This window comes from Bufo bufo, chromosome 1, assembly GCF_905171765.1.
Source record: "Bufo bufo chromosome 1, aBufBuf1.1, whole genome shotgun sequence".
NCBI lineage: Eukaryota > Metazoa > Chordata > Amphibia > Anura > Bufonidae > Bufo > Bufo bufo.
In genome coordinates this window covers 2127133-2142038 of record NC_053389.1, presented here as the reverse complement: position 1 = coordinate 2142038, position 14906 = coordinate 2127133, and the positions used below count along the sequence as shown (strand labels likewise).

At 47.7% G+C, this 14906-nt stretch overlaps 1 protein-coding gene across 2 annotated transcripts in view; it reads left to right on the top strand.

Moving 5' to 3' along the window:
• Nucleotides 1-14906, top strand: part of LOC120990732 (carcinoembryonic antigen-related cell adhesion molecule 1-like) — a 50383-nt gene that overhangs the window by 29071 nt on the left and 6406 nt on the right. The window contains exons 7-8 of one of the 2 annotated variants that reach the window (XM_040419642.1): nt 10693-10717; nt 14782-14807. In XM_040419642.1, coding sequence (XP_040275576.1) covers nt 10693-10717; nt 14782-14807 — 51 coding nt within the window. The remainder of the gene's footprint in view (nt 1-10692; nt 10718-14781; nt 14808-14906) is intronic. The other variant, XR_005776460.1, reaches the window with a different exon arrangement.

Here is a 14906-nt window from a genome sequence, read left to right as displayed (position 1 = left end):
GAATACGGGTTTTCTTCATCCACCCAAGAGATGTACTTCATGTAAATGTAGATATGAAGGAATCTCCTCTGTGCTCCAGGAGATCAGCCGTGTCCCCCTCCTCCTCCTCACTGTCCTATGTCTGGCGATAAGACAACTGGCTGCAGCAGGAGCCTCCCCCCTGTGTCCAGTGTGAAATAGATCCCTGAGCCCATAACTAAACCCCCGCATCAGGAGGAGGGGAGAACCCTAAACCTCTCCCCGGCTCCTCCATGACCTTCACTTTTAGGAGAAGAAGATCCAGTAGACTGACAGATAATTTCCGATTTACTTATATCACTTATGTCACTTCTCAGTTTCCGCCATCATCAACCTCCCTCTCATGTTTGTTATATGCATACACCATCCACCGACCTCCATCCCATGTGTGTTACATGCATACATCATCCACCGACCCCCATCTGATGTGTGTTACATGCATACATCATCCACCGACCCCCATCTGATGTGTGTTACATGCATACATCATCCACCGACCCCCATCTGATGTGTGTTACATGCATACATCATCCACCGACCCCCATCTGTTGTGTGTTACATGCATACATCATCCACCGACCCACATCTCATGTGTGTTACATGCATAGACCCTCCACCAACCCACATCTAATATGTGTTACATGCATACACCATCCACCGACCTCCATCTGATGTGTGTTACATGCATACACCATCCACCGACCTCCATCCCATGTGTGTTACATGCATACACCATCCACCGACCCACATCTAATATGTGTTACATGCATACATCATCCACCGACCTCCATCTCATGTGTGTTACATGCATACATCATCCACCGACCTCCATCTCATGTGTGTTACATGCATACATCATCCACCGACCCCCATCTGATGTGTGTTACATGCATACATCATCCACCGACCCACATCTCATGTGTGTTACATGCATAGACCCTCCACCAACCCACATCTAATATGTGTTACATGCATACATCATCCACCGACCTCCATCTGATGTGTGTTACATGCATACACCATCCACCGACCTCCATCCCATGTGTGTTACATGCATACACCATCCACCGACCCACATCTCATATGTGTTACATGCATACATCATCCACAGACCCCCATCTCATGTGTGTTACATGCATAGACCCTCCACCAACCCACATCTAATATGTGTTACATGCATACACCATCCACCGACCTCCATCTGATGTGTGTTACATGCATACATCATCCACCGACCTCCATCCCATGTGTGTTACATGCATACACCATCCACCGACCCACATCTCATATGTGTTACATGCATACATCATCCACAGACCCCCATCTCATGTGTGTTACATGCATACATCATCCACCGACCTCCATCTCATGTGTGTTACATGCATACACCATCCACCGACCTCCATCCCATGTGTGTTACATGCATACATCATCCACCGACCTCCATCCCATGTGTGTTACATGCATACATCATCCACCGACCTCCATCCCATGTGTGTTACATGCATACACCATCCACCGACCTCCATCCCATGTGTGTTACATGCATACATCATCCACTGACCTCCATACCATGTGTGTTACATGCATACACCATCCACCGACCTCCATCCCATGTGTGTTACATGCATACATCATCCACCGACCCACATCCCATGTGTGTTACATGCATACACCATCCACCGACCCACATCTAATATGTGTTACATGCATACATCATCCACAGACCCCCATCTCATGTGTGTTACATGCATACATCATCCACCGACCTCCATCCCATGTGTGTTACATGCATACATCATCCACCGACCTCCATCCCATGTGTGTTACATGCATACACCATCCACCGACCTCCATCCCATGTGTGTTACATGCATACACCATCCACCGACCCACATCTAATATGTGTTACATGCATACATCATCCACAGACCCCCATCTCATGTGTGTTACATGCATACATCATCCACCGACCTCCATCCCATGTGTGTTACATGCATACATCATCCACCGACCTCCATCCCATGTGTGTTACATGCATACATCATCCACCGACCTCCATCCCATGTGTGTTACATGCATACACCATCCACCGACCTCCATCCCATGTGTGTTACATGCATACATCATCCACTGACCTCCATACCATGTGTGTTACATGCATACACCATCCACCGACCTCCATCCCATGTGTGTTACATGCATACATCATCCACCGACCCACATCCCATGTGTGTTACATGCATACATCATCCACCGACCTCCATCTCATGTGTGTTACATGCATACACCATCCACCGACCCACATCTCATGTGTGTTACATGCATACATCATCCACCGACCCCCATCTCATGTGTGTTACATGCATACACCATCCACCGACCTCCATCCCATGTGTGTTACATGCATACACCCTCCACCAACCCACATCTCATGTGTGTTACATGCATACACCATCCACCGACCCACATCTCATGTGTGTTACATGCATACATCATCCACCGACCCACATCTCATGTGTGTTACATGCATACACCATCCACCGACCTCCATCCCATGTGTGTTACATGCATACATCATCCACCGACCTCCATCCCATGTGTGTTACATGCATACATAATCCACCGACCCACATCTCATATGTGTTACATGCATACACCATCCACCGACCTCCATCCCATGTGTGTTACATGCATACATCATCCACCGACCTCCATCCCATGTGTGTTACATGCATACATAATCCACCGACCCACATCTCATGTGTGTTACATGCATACATCATCCACCGACCCACATCCCATGTGTGTTACATGCATACATCATCCACCGACCCACATCTCATGTGTGTTACATGCATACATCATCCACCGACCTCCATCCCATGTGTGTTACATGCATACACCATCCACCGACCCACATCTCATGTGTGTTACATGCATACATCATCCACCGACCCCCATCTCATGTGTGTTACATGCATACACCATCCACCGACCTCCATCCCATATGTGTTACATGCATACACCCTCCACCAACCCACATCTCATGTGTGTTACATGCATACACCATCCACCGACCCACATCTCATGTGTATTACATCCATACACCATCCACCGACCCACATCTCATGTGTGTTACATGCATACATCATCCACCGACCCACATCCCATGTGTGTTACATGCATACATCATCCACCGACCCACATCTCATGTGTGTTACATGCATATATCATCCACCGACGCAGATCTCATGTGTGTTACATGCATACATCATCCACCGACCCACATCTCATGTGTGTTACATGCATACACCATCCACCGACCTCCATCCCATGTGTGTTACATGCATTTACCGTCCACTGACCCACATCTCATGTGTGTTACATGCATATATCATCCACCGACGCAGATCTCATGTGTGTTACATGCATACATCATCCACCGACCCCCATCTCATGTGTGTTACATGCATACACCCTCCACCGACCCACATCTCATGTGTGTTACATGCATACACCATCCACCGATCCACATCCCATGTGTGTTACATGCATACATCATCCACCGACCCACATCTCATGTGTGTTACATGCATACATCATCCACCGACCCACATCTCATGTGTGTTACATGCATACACCATCCACCGACCCACATCTCATGTGTGTTACATGCATACATCATCCACCGACCTCCATCTCATGTGTGTTACATGCATACACCATCCACCGACCCACATCTCATGTGTGTTACATGCATACATCATCCACCGACCCACATCTCATGTGTGTTACATGCATACATCATCCACCGACCGACATCTCATGTGTGTTACATGCATAAATCATCCACCGACCTCCATCTCATGTGTGTTACATGCATACACCATCCACCGACCCACATCTCATGTGTGTTACATGCATACATCATCCACCGACCCACATCTCATGTGTGTTACATGCATACATCATCCACCGACCCACATCTCATGTGTGTTACATGCATACACCATCCACCGACCTCCATCCCATGTGTGTTACATGCATACATTATCCACCGACTCACATCTCATGTGTGTTACATGCATACATTATCCACCGACCCCCATCTCATGTGTGTTACATGCATACATCATCCACCGACCTCCATCCCATGTGTGTTACATGCATACATTATCCACCGACTCACATCTCATGTGTGTTACATGCATACATCATCCACCGACCCCCATCTCATGTGTGTTACATGCATACATCATCCACCGACCTCCATCCCATGTGTGTTACATGCATACACCATCCACCGACCTCCATCCCATGTGTGTTACATGCATACACCATCCACCGACCCACATCTCATGTGTGTTACATGCATACATCATCCACCGACCCACATCTCGTGTGTTACATGCATACATCATCCACCGACCGACATCTTATGTGTGTTACATGCATACATCATCCACCGACCCCCATCTCATGTGTGTTACATGCATACATCATCCACCGACCTCCATCCCATGTGTGTTACATGCATACATAATCCACCGACCTCCATCTCATATGTGTTACATGCATACATCATCCACCGACCCACATCTCATATGTGTTACATGCATACATCATCCACGACCCACATCTCATGTGTGTTACATGCATACACCATCCACCGACCTCCATCCCATGTGTGTTACATGCATACACCATCCCCCGACCTCCATCTCATGTGTGTTACATGCATACATCATCCACCGACCCACATCTCATATGTGTTACATGCATACACCATACACCGACCCACATCTCATGTGTGTTACATGCATACATCATCCACCGACCCACATCTCATGTGTGTTACATGCATACATCATCCACCGACCTCCATCTCATGTGTGTTACATGCATACATCATCCACCGACCCACATCTCATGTGTGTTACATGCATACACCATCCACCGACCCACATCCCATGTGTGTTACATGCATACACCATCCACCGACCCCATTTCATGTGTGTTACATGCATATATCATCCACCGACGCAGATCTCATGTGTGTTACATGCATACATCATCCACCGACCCACATCTCATATGTGTTACATGCATACACCATACACCGACCCACATCTCATATGTGTTACATGCATACACCATCCACCGACCCCCATCTCATGTGTGTTACATGCATATATCATCCACCGACGCAGATCCCATGTGTGTTACATGCATACATCATCCACCGACCTCCATCCCATGTGTGTTACATGCATACACCATCCACCGACCCCCATCTCATGTGTGTTACATGCATACACCATACACCGACCCACATCTCATGTGTGTTACATGCATACATCATCCACCGACCTCCATCTCATGTGTGTTACATGCATACACCATCCACCGACCTCCATCCCATGTGTGTTACATGCATACATCATCCACCAACCTCCATCCCATGTGTATTACATGCATACATCATCCACCGACCCACATCTCATGTGTGTTACATGCATACACCATCCACCGACCTCCATCCCTTGTGTGTTACATGCATACATCATCCACCGACCCACATCTCATGTGTGTTACATGCATACATCATCCACCGACCTCCATCCCATGTGTGTTACATGCATACATCATCCACCGACCTCCATCCCATGTGTGTTACATGCATACATCATCCACCGACCCACATCTCATGTGTGTTACATGCATACACCATCCACCGACCTCTATCCCTTGTGTGTTACATGCATACATCATCCACCGACCCACATCTCATGTGTGTTACATGCATACATCATCCACCGACCTCCATCCCATGTGTGTTACATGCATACATCATCCACCGACCCCCATCTCATGTGTGTTACATGCATACACAATCCACCGACCCCCATCTCATGTGTGTTACATGCATTTACCTCCACTGACCTCCATCCCATGTGTGTTACATGCATACATCATCCGCTGACCCACATCTCATGTGTGTTACATGCATACATCATCCACCGACCCACATCTCATGTGTGTTACATGCATTTACCGTCCACTGACCTCCATCCCATGTGTGTTACATGCATTTACCGTCCACCGACCCCCATCTCATGTGTGTTACATGCATACACCCTCCACCAACCCACATCTCATGTGTGTTACATGCATACACCATCCACCGACCTCCATCTCATGTGTGTTACATGCATACATCATCCACCGACCCACATCTTATGTGTGTTACATGCATACACCATCCACCGACCCACATCTCATGTGTGTTACATGCATACACCATCCACCGACCCACATCTCATGTGTGTTACATGCATACACCATCCACCGACCCACATCTCATGTGTGTTACATGCATACATCATCCACCGACCCACATCTTATGTGTGTTACATGCATACACCATCCACCGACCCACATCTCATGTGTGTTACATGCATACATCATCCACCGACCCACATCCCATGTGTTTTACATGCATACACCATCCACCGACCCACATCCCATGTGTGTTACATGCATTTACCGTCCACTGACCTCCATCTCGTGTGTGTTACATGCATACACCATCCACCGACCTCCATCTCATGTGTGTTACATGCATACACCATCCACTGACCCCCATCCCATGTGTGTTACATGCATACACCATCCACCGACCTCCATCCCATGTGTGTTACATGCATACATCTCATGTGTGTGGTCGCCTTTACACGGCTTCTAGATCTCCCAGGAACAGTAAGCTGAAGAGGAAATAGATGAAATAACCAGAAGAAACGTCTTCTCAATCCCTTTCATCGGAGTCCCACAGATAACATGGGGGGGGGGGGCACTTACAGAAGCAGCCAAGATAAACTTCATGGGTAAACCGTTAAGTAAAGAATGGTAAGAAAATGTAACAGACTTTTTAGTGGATTTTGTCCCGAGATCAGACCGTGCCACGTGTTATCAGAGTCAATATCAGCTGTGAAGATGGTGGACGGGGTTTTATTGAAGATCCCTTTTGGATTTGCACACATTTTGCAGTATTCATACATGAAGTACAGCTCTACATAGATGTGATCCGTGGTTACATGTCTTACATATGTGTACATGTTATCAGTGGTTACATGTCTTACATACGTGTACATGTTATCTGTGGTTACATGTCTTACATACGTGTACATGTTATCTGTGGTTACATGTCTTACATACGTGTACATGTTATCCGTGGTTACATGTCTTACATACGTGTACATGTTATCTGTGGTTACATGTCTTACATACGTGTATATGTTATCTGTGGTTACATGTCTTACATACGTGTACATGTTATCTGTGGTTACATGTCTTACATACGTGTACATGTTATCTGTGGTTACATGTCTTACATACGTGTACATGTTATCTGTGGTTACATGTCTTACATACGTGTATATGTTATCTGTGGTTACATGTCTTACATACGTGTACATGTTATCTGTGGTTACATGTCTTACATACGTGTACATGTTATCTGTGGTTACATGTCTTACATACGTGTATATGTTATCTGTGGTTACATGTCTTACATACGTGTACATGTTATCCGTGGTTACATGTCTTACATATGTGTACATGTTATCCGTGGTTACATGTCTTACATACGTGTACATGGGATCTGTGGTTACATGTCTTACATACGTGTACATGGGATCCGTGGTTACATGTCTTGCATGTGAATGGCGTCACCGCTCATGGTACACAGCGGGTTTTTAACCAATTAAATAATTCTTCTATGTGATAATTGTAATTTAATGCCATGACTAACTGCACATGTAATGATGAGCGTGTGGGGGGGGGGGTCACTCTTAAAGGGGATGTCTCATGTACTTCCGTGTTTGTATTAACAATGTTGTTAAATATTTTTCACCTTGATCAACTTTCCTACTAATTCAGATGCTCAGTGACAGATAACAGGCCGCCCCTCAGAGACCAGGGGGTGACGGGGAGCAGCACGCAAAGTTTTATCTAGACCTCCAGCAATTATTACAGCCCCCCCCCCCCCCCATGATATTTAATGGAGAGGCAGTCTGTAAAGTGGCCACTACTAGACCTCTCCATTTCTCTGGACCCCCTGTCTTCTCCTGCCCTATCTGTTTCTCTGGACCCCCTGTCTTCTCCTGACCTATCTGTTTCTCTGGACCCCCTGTCTTCTCCTGACCTATCTGTTTCTCTGGACCCCTCTGTCTTCTCCTGACCCCTCTGTCTTCTCCTGACCCCTCGGTCTTCTCCTGACCCCTCGGTCTTCTCCTGATCCCTCTGTCCTCTCCTGACCCCTCTGTCTTCTCCTGATCCCTCTGTCTTCTCCTGACCCCTCTGTCTTCTCCTGACCCCTCTGTGTTCTCCTGACCCCTCAGTCCTCTCCTGACCCCTCTGTCCTCTCCTGACCCCTCTGTCCTCTCCGGACCCCTCTGTCTTCTCCTGACCCCTCTGTCCTCTCCTGACCCCTCTGTCTTCTCCTGACCCCTCTGTCCTATCCTGACCCCTCTGTCTTCTCCTGACCCCTCTGTTTCTCTGGACCCCTCTGTCTTCTCCTGACCCCTCTGTCCTCTCCTGACCACTCTGTCTTCTCCTGACCCCTCTGTCCTCTCCTGACCCCTCTGTCCTCTCCTGACCCCTCTGTCCTCTCCTGACCCCTCTGTTTTCTCCTGACCGCTCCGTCTTCTCCTGACCGCTCCGTCTTCTCCTGACCGCTCCGTCTTCTCCTGACCTATCTCTGTTCTCCTGACCCCTTATGTCTTCTCCTGACCCCCTATGTCTTCTCTTAACCCGCTCTGTCTTCTTACTCCCTCTGTCTTCTCCCAGCCCCTCTGTTTTCCCCCCGACCTCTCTGCCCTCTCCTAACTCCTCTTTCTTCTCCTGACTACCTCTGTCTTCTTCTGGCCCCTCTCTTCTCCTGACCCCCTCTCTTCTTCTGACCCCCTCTCTTCTCCTGACCCCCTCTGTCTTCTCCTGACCGCTCCGTCTTCTCCTGACCGCTCCGTCTTCTCCTGACCGCTCCGTCTTCTCCTGACCGCTCCGTCTTCTCCTGACCGCTCCGTCTTCTCCTGACCGCTTCGTCTTCTCCTGACCTATCTCTGTTCTCCTGACCCCTTATGTCTTCTCCTAACCCGCTCTGTCTTCTTACTCCCTCTGTCTTCTTCTGGCCCCTCTCTTCTCCTGACCCCCTCTCTTCTCCTGACCCCCTCTGTCTTCTCCTGACCCCCTCTGTCTTCTCCCAGCCCCTACATCTTCTCCTCCATCAGAGGATAGGTCATCAGTATAAAACTCCTGGAAAACCCCTTTAATTCAGAACAATTCCAGTAGTTATTGATTGGTCAGAGTTGCAGAATACAGAGATCGAACCGTTCCTCACCCTCCTGATCTTCTTCCTATTCCCTATAGTGGCGGTGAACGATCAAGGCGATAGCAGAGATTCCTGTTGCTCTTCTGTCTCTTCTCCATTAACTCATCTACATTTTACTGTCAGACGTCTGTTCGTTGCTCGCACTTGTAGCTGAGCCTGGCCACCATGAATGGATGGACTGTCTGCTGGCCTCACCTCAACGATGAATGTGTACGCTATCATGTTCACGTTTGTAGTATATACAGTCCTCAACATTGAAATAGCTGCACCAAGAAGGAAAAGCCATGGAATTCTGTAAATCACAGAATTGATGAACATGTTAATGATATGCAAATTATGACAAATGGAAACAAAATGTATTCAGTATGGAGAATGAGCTTCAAGTGCAGAAATCCACTCTGTTCCACGTCTTGGCTGCTATCAATAGGATTATTAATGGCTGTCTGAGGAGAGTTCAGCCACGCTCAATGCACTTGGGCACACAAATCATCGCTGAAGAACCTCCATTCCAGCCTCCGTTGCCATCTTGCTGTGCACCATGGTAGTCTTAGAGCGGTGGTGTGAGGTCAGTGGACGTCTGGCTCGTAGCCCAGTGTTGTGCAGGGTCTTCTGATGGTTTGTGCAGACGCCGTTTACCGCTCGAGGCTCGTGATGTGACAATTTCACCTGCAGTACAGAATGGATCACTAGGCGCCATTCTTCTGATCAGAGGATCCGTCCGGGCAGAGGTTCTCCTCTCTGCTCCTCTTCCTGTCATTCCAGTTCACCATTGTTCTCCCAACACCAGGACACACAATAGTGACATCTCAGCCTCAGCAAGGAGTGACCTGGAGTGATAAACCGAGGCCTCTCAGGTCAAGGATTCTGTCCTCTCAGTGTGTGACAAGTGATAACTGGGACGTGGACGAACAGGAGGCATCACACACGACATCATATGATTTCTGAGCTCTCATGTGGCTGAAAAACTCTCAATTTGGCTTTTATGCTACACCGACATGCCACAGATTGGAGCTAGGTGCTGAAAAAGTCATCAGCTTCAGATCTTAGTGACACCAGGTGCTTCCTGGATTTGCATAATCTTATAGCTTCTTGGTGTTGGCTTTCCTTGTTGAGGAGTGTATATTGAGCCTGGTTGTGGACGTGGTTCCTGGCTACATGTGCCGCTAACATTACACCGTTCTTCATGGTAGCGCTTGGTTTGGTTTCACATAATGGAGGTTGTTATTCTTTAGAATCCACATTTCTGCTTTTCTTATTTAATGAACCCCTTTCTTATCCTGCAGAGAAAAGGCACGATGACGACAGGAGGTAAGTCACGTATGTGCAAATAGACGCAGGTCTGTAAGGGTCGAGTCACACTGGCAGGTTCTTGGGCCGCAGGCCTCATTTTATCGAACATCTTTTTCTATTTCCTCATATTGGTTGATTTGAGGATATATTAGAGATTGTGCAGCACAGACGGCTGTGGAAAACCACCGCCCCTCATGTCCCGTACGAGAGGAGGGGCTCCAGACATGAGTCCGATTGTCTGCCATAGAAAGCACCACCAGATGCCTGTAATGAGGCCGGCTGTTTCTTCACCCGTGTCCACCCACACACCACACGTTCTAGGTTATATGAACATTTGGCAAGGGATTTGTGCCTTTCTTTGGTGCATTTGCTCCAGTTTAGCGTCTTCTCCTGTGTGACATATTCATTCACCATTTGCCTCGAGCACACCACTTTCTCAAAGCAGAGAGGACAGTGTTTTTCTGCTCGGCCAGGATTTAGACATGTTCATGAAACGCCACTAGGGTCACAAGTGAGGAAAAGTCACTTCACCAACAGACCCAGCTTAGAAAGTATGAGAACAACGTATGCGGAGACGGGCTTATCAGCCGACGCACGTGGAGTCTTTAATGTCCAAATATAGCAACGATCTAGAAGACATGGGCGGCATTGCATCACGAGATGCAAGGAACCCCTTTTAAACTGGGAATTCCGTATTCTTGTGGGATTCTGGATTCCTGCATTTTACCCGTATTCTCAGATTTCAAGGCCAAAGGCATAAGCCGTCTTTCACATCTGTGGCATTGTGATCCGGCCGCCAGCTCCGGCAGAGGATAGACTCAAACCACAGTGCGCGGTTGTTTCTGTCTGGACATTTCTCTGCATTTTAGGCAGATTGCGGCCGGATCTCTGCTGGACCCCATTGTAGTTGATGAGGCCGGTGGGCACTCCTGTGCCGGATCTGGAGAATTTTGGCAGGCAGTTCTCTGCTGGAACATCCTGCCAGGATTGCTGCAGCATATGTGAAACTAGCCTAAGCTGCTTACCGCTCCATTTTAAGGACCGCAACTTGAGTCTACGAAGGGACCACCAAACCTCAAGGCGGCAGCTTATAGAGATGCGTTTTATAAAAGAGCAGCTCGTTGCGGTCTGACTCTGCGCTACGACACTCCTGTATGTGAATACCTCGGCCAGGGCAGAGCGGCTTGTTCAAGAAGAACAGCGAGTGTGACCGGCCCTTACAGAGAGAAATGAGTCTATTTGTCACATCGAGAGAGTGTGAATAACCGGAGCCGTAATTTCTCTTATAACATGGCGCCATATTTTGAAATTAGTGATGATCTCGCTCCGTACATAATTCACTCATTGAACCGATTCTTTATAACTTCTTGCCAATATAAAAGGTTGTGGGGAGGCCAGCTAATTCTCTCTGATCCAGTAGTCCTGTCCAGCCAAATGTTTATTTTAAGCACGTTCCATCGCAGCTCCACCACAAGAGAAATGAGATGTTACACAGTGCCAATGGAAACCAATGAACTGTCCATATAATGTTGTTATACCGTCAGTCTGTGTACACCGCCATCCTGATCCCTCAGGCGGCACAGTCACTGATGCACTTAACATTCTGCTGCCATTGATAACCTAGTGGTCTGGACCTGCTGGTCCTCCTCTGCTTTTCAGAATCCCATGTTCGTGCAGACCACGGCCTGTGTTTGCTGGCACGGACTCTCCAGCCTGGTCATGGGGCACATGCGTGCACTCCCCAGCTAAGGGCTAAGCGTACACACAACCTGATCTTCCCCAGCCTATGGATGGTCATCCCAGGGTACTTAAGACACCTTCCCCCTGGGCAGGATGCCGGAGCAGTAGGCATGTCCTAAGAAGGTGTGCTGTTATGTTTGTCTGCCCGTGTACCAATCTGTGTCCGATTCCTGGCTCTGTCTTTCTGCTGCCTGACATAACCTGTGCCCGATTACCATATTGACCCTCTGCCACCCGCCCTGACCTCAGACTACTTTCATGGATTCACAAATACTATTCCTGAACCTGACCTTGGATTGTTTGAACTCTGTCTGCCCAGACCTCAGCCTGTACCTGGCTTTGGTTTTGCCTGTTCCCTTGGTGTCAGCTGTCAACCACACAGACTACTTCAGGAGGTGGCAGTTGGGTGATCCCACTGCAGTGAAGTCCAGATCCCAGTATAGGAGTTAAAGGGTGAATACCAGGGGACTTACAGGATAATGCCCTTAGGAAAATATGTCGCTTGACACGGTGGTTTCACACCCAATGCTATAGCGAATGTACAGAAATGTCAGGTCTTCTAGAAGACATGCTCCTTGTAGTACTCCTAGACAGGTCCCCCCTCCCCTATTCCATTAATTCTGTAATGGAACATTTTTTAAACCAGTATCCTGTTTACACTAAATACCCTGTGAGGCCAGTATCACACGGCTCTTTTTTAGAGTCAATTTTTGGTTAGAACACGGTAGATCCAGGTAGGCTCATTACCGGCCTTACCCAGACCTGGATGGGCTTTTTACCTTTATAATTAGTGCAGGGTCACTGCCTTATTTTAATAGGCAATATCAAACCAAAAATAAATTAATGGGGCCACAGCATCAGAGCGACCACATACCCAGAGCAGAAACAGAAGTTATATAGGGTGAAAAAAAAGTCCCTAGTTCATCAAGGTCAACTCTTCTCAGAGAATTATACCCATTAATTGTTAGATGGCGTCAGGGTTATAATTAATCTATTATTAGACAAGCCAGGTACTGACATGTGGTCCACCGTTACTGCCTTAGTACAGATCCTTGTGGTCACCACTGCTCCCGGTACAGATCCTTGTGATCACCACTACTTTCAGTACAGATCCTTGTGATTACCACTTCTCCCAGTACAGATCCTTGTGATCACCACTGCTCCCAGTACAGATCCTTGTGGTCTCCACTGTTCCCGGTACAGATCCTTGTGCTCGCCATTACTCCTGGTACAGATCCTTGTGGTCTCTACTGCTCCCGGTACAGATCCTTGTGGTCTCCACTACTTCCAGTACAGATCCTTGTGATTACCACTGCTCCCAGTACAGATCCTTGTGATCACCACTGCTCCCAGTACAGATCCTTGTGGTCTCCACTGTTCCCGGTACAGATCCTTGTGCTCGCCATTACTCCTGGTACAGATCCTTGTGGTCTCTACTGCTCCCGGTACAGATCCTTGTGGTCTCCACTGCTCCTGGTACAGATCCTTGTGGTCTCCACTGCTCCCAGTACAGATCCTTGTGCTCGCCATTACTCCTGGTACAGATCCTTGTTGTCTCCACTGCTCCCGGTACAGATCCTTTTGACCACCACTGCTTCCAGTACGGATCCTTGTGGTTTCCACTGCTCCAAGTACAGATCCTTGTGATCACCACTGCTTCCAGTACAGATCCTTGTGGTCTTCATTGCTCCGTATACAGATCCTTGTGATCACCATTGCTTCCAGTACAGATCCTTGTGGTCTCCATTGCTCCCTATACAGATCATAGACCATAGGCACCCGTGCTGAGGTCAATTCACACTCGGCTCCTGTGTTCTGAAAAAAGCTGCTGAGAGTCAGGAAATGAAATAAACTAGTAGACCGTAGAAGCTGAGCACATCCTGGCAATTATCTAAAAGTTCAGGAGGCTGCAGGAAAGCCTTTGTTGTATACCACGACCTGAAGAGCCCTGTACCACTGAAGGATGCCCAACTGAGCACCGGTCGTCCTGTTGAGTCCACCAAATATCTGTATTAATTGAATGAACATGAAAGCAGATTATAAAATCTCTTGCATGGAATCATCTTGGAATTTCTCTGGAATACATTCTGGTCATCTGGTTGGATGTTCTCTGTGGTACCTTACCATGTACTTACCTGCAGACGTCTTACAGTGAGTGTAATGAGCTGCATTAGCTGATGTCCTTCTGTAGGGGCCTAGTTATTACAGATGAGGAGCATGTATTCCAGATCACACTGAATGATAATTCTCTTGAAGTGTCCTGTCCGGGACATCCAATAATTGTCCTCCTAGATATCACTGTGTGGTCTTCACCTGACTGACACTTGTTTTTTCTCCTCCAGATTGAAGGATTCTACCGACCAGATAGGTAAAGTACATTTGCTGCAGATATGTTGACTATCGAGCTGCCACTGTAGATTTCGGGGTTTAGTGACCTGAATGTCTCCACATTGGAGATCTCAATCTC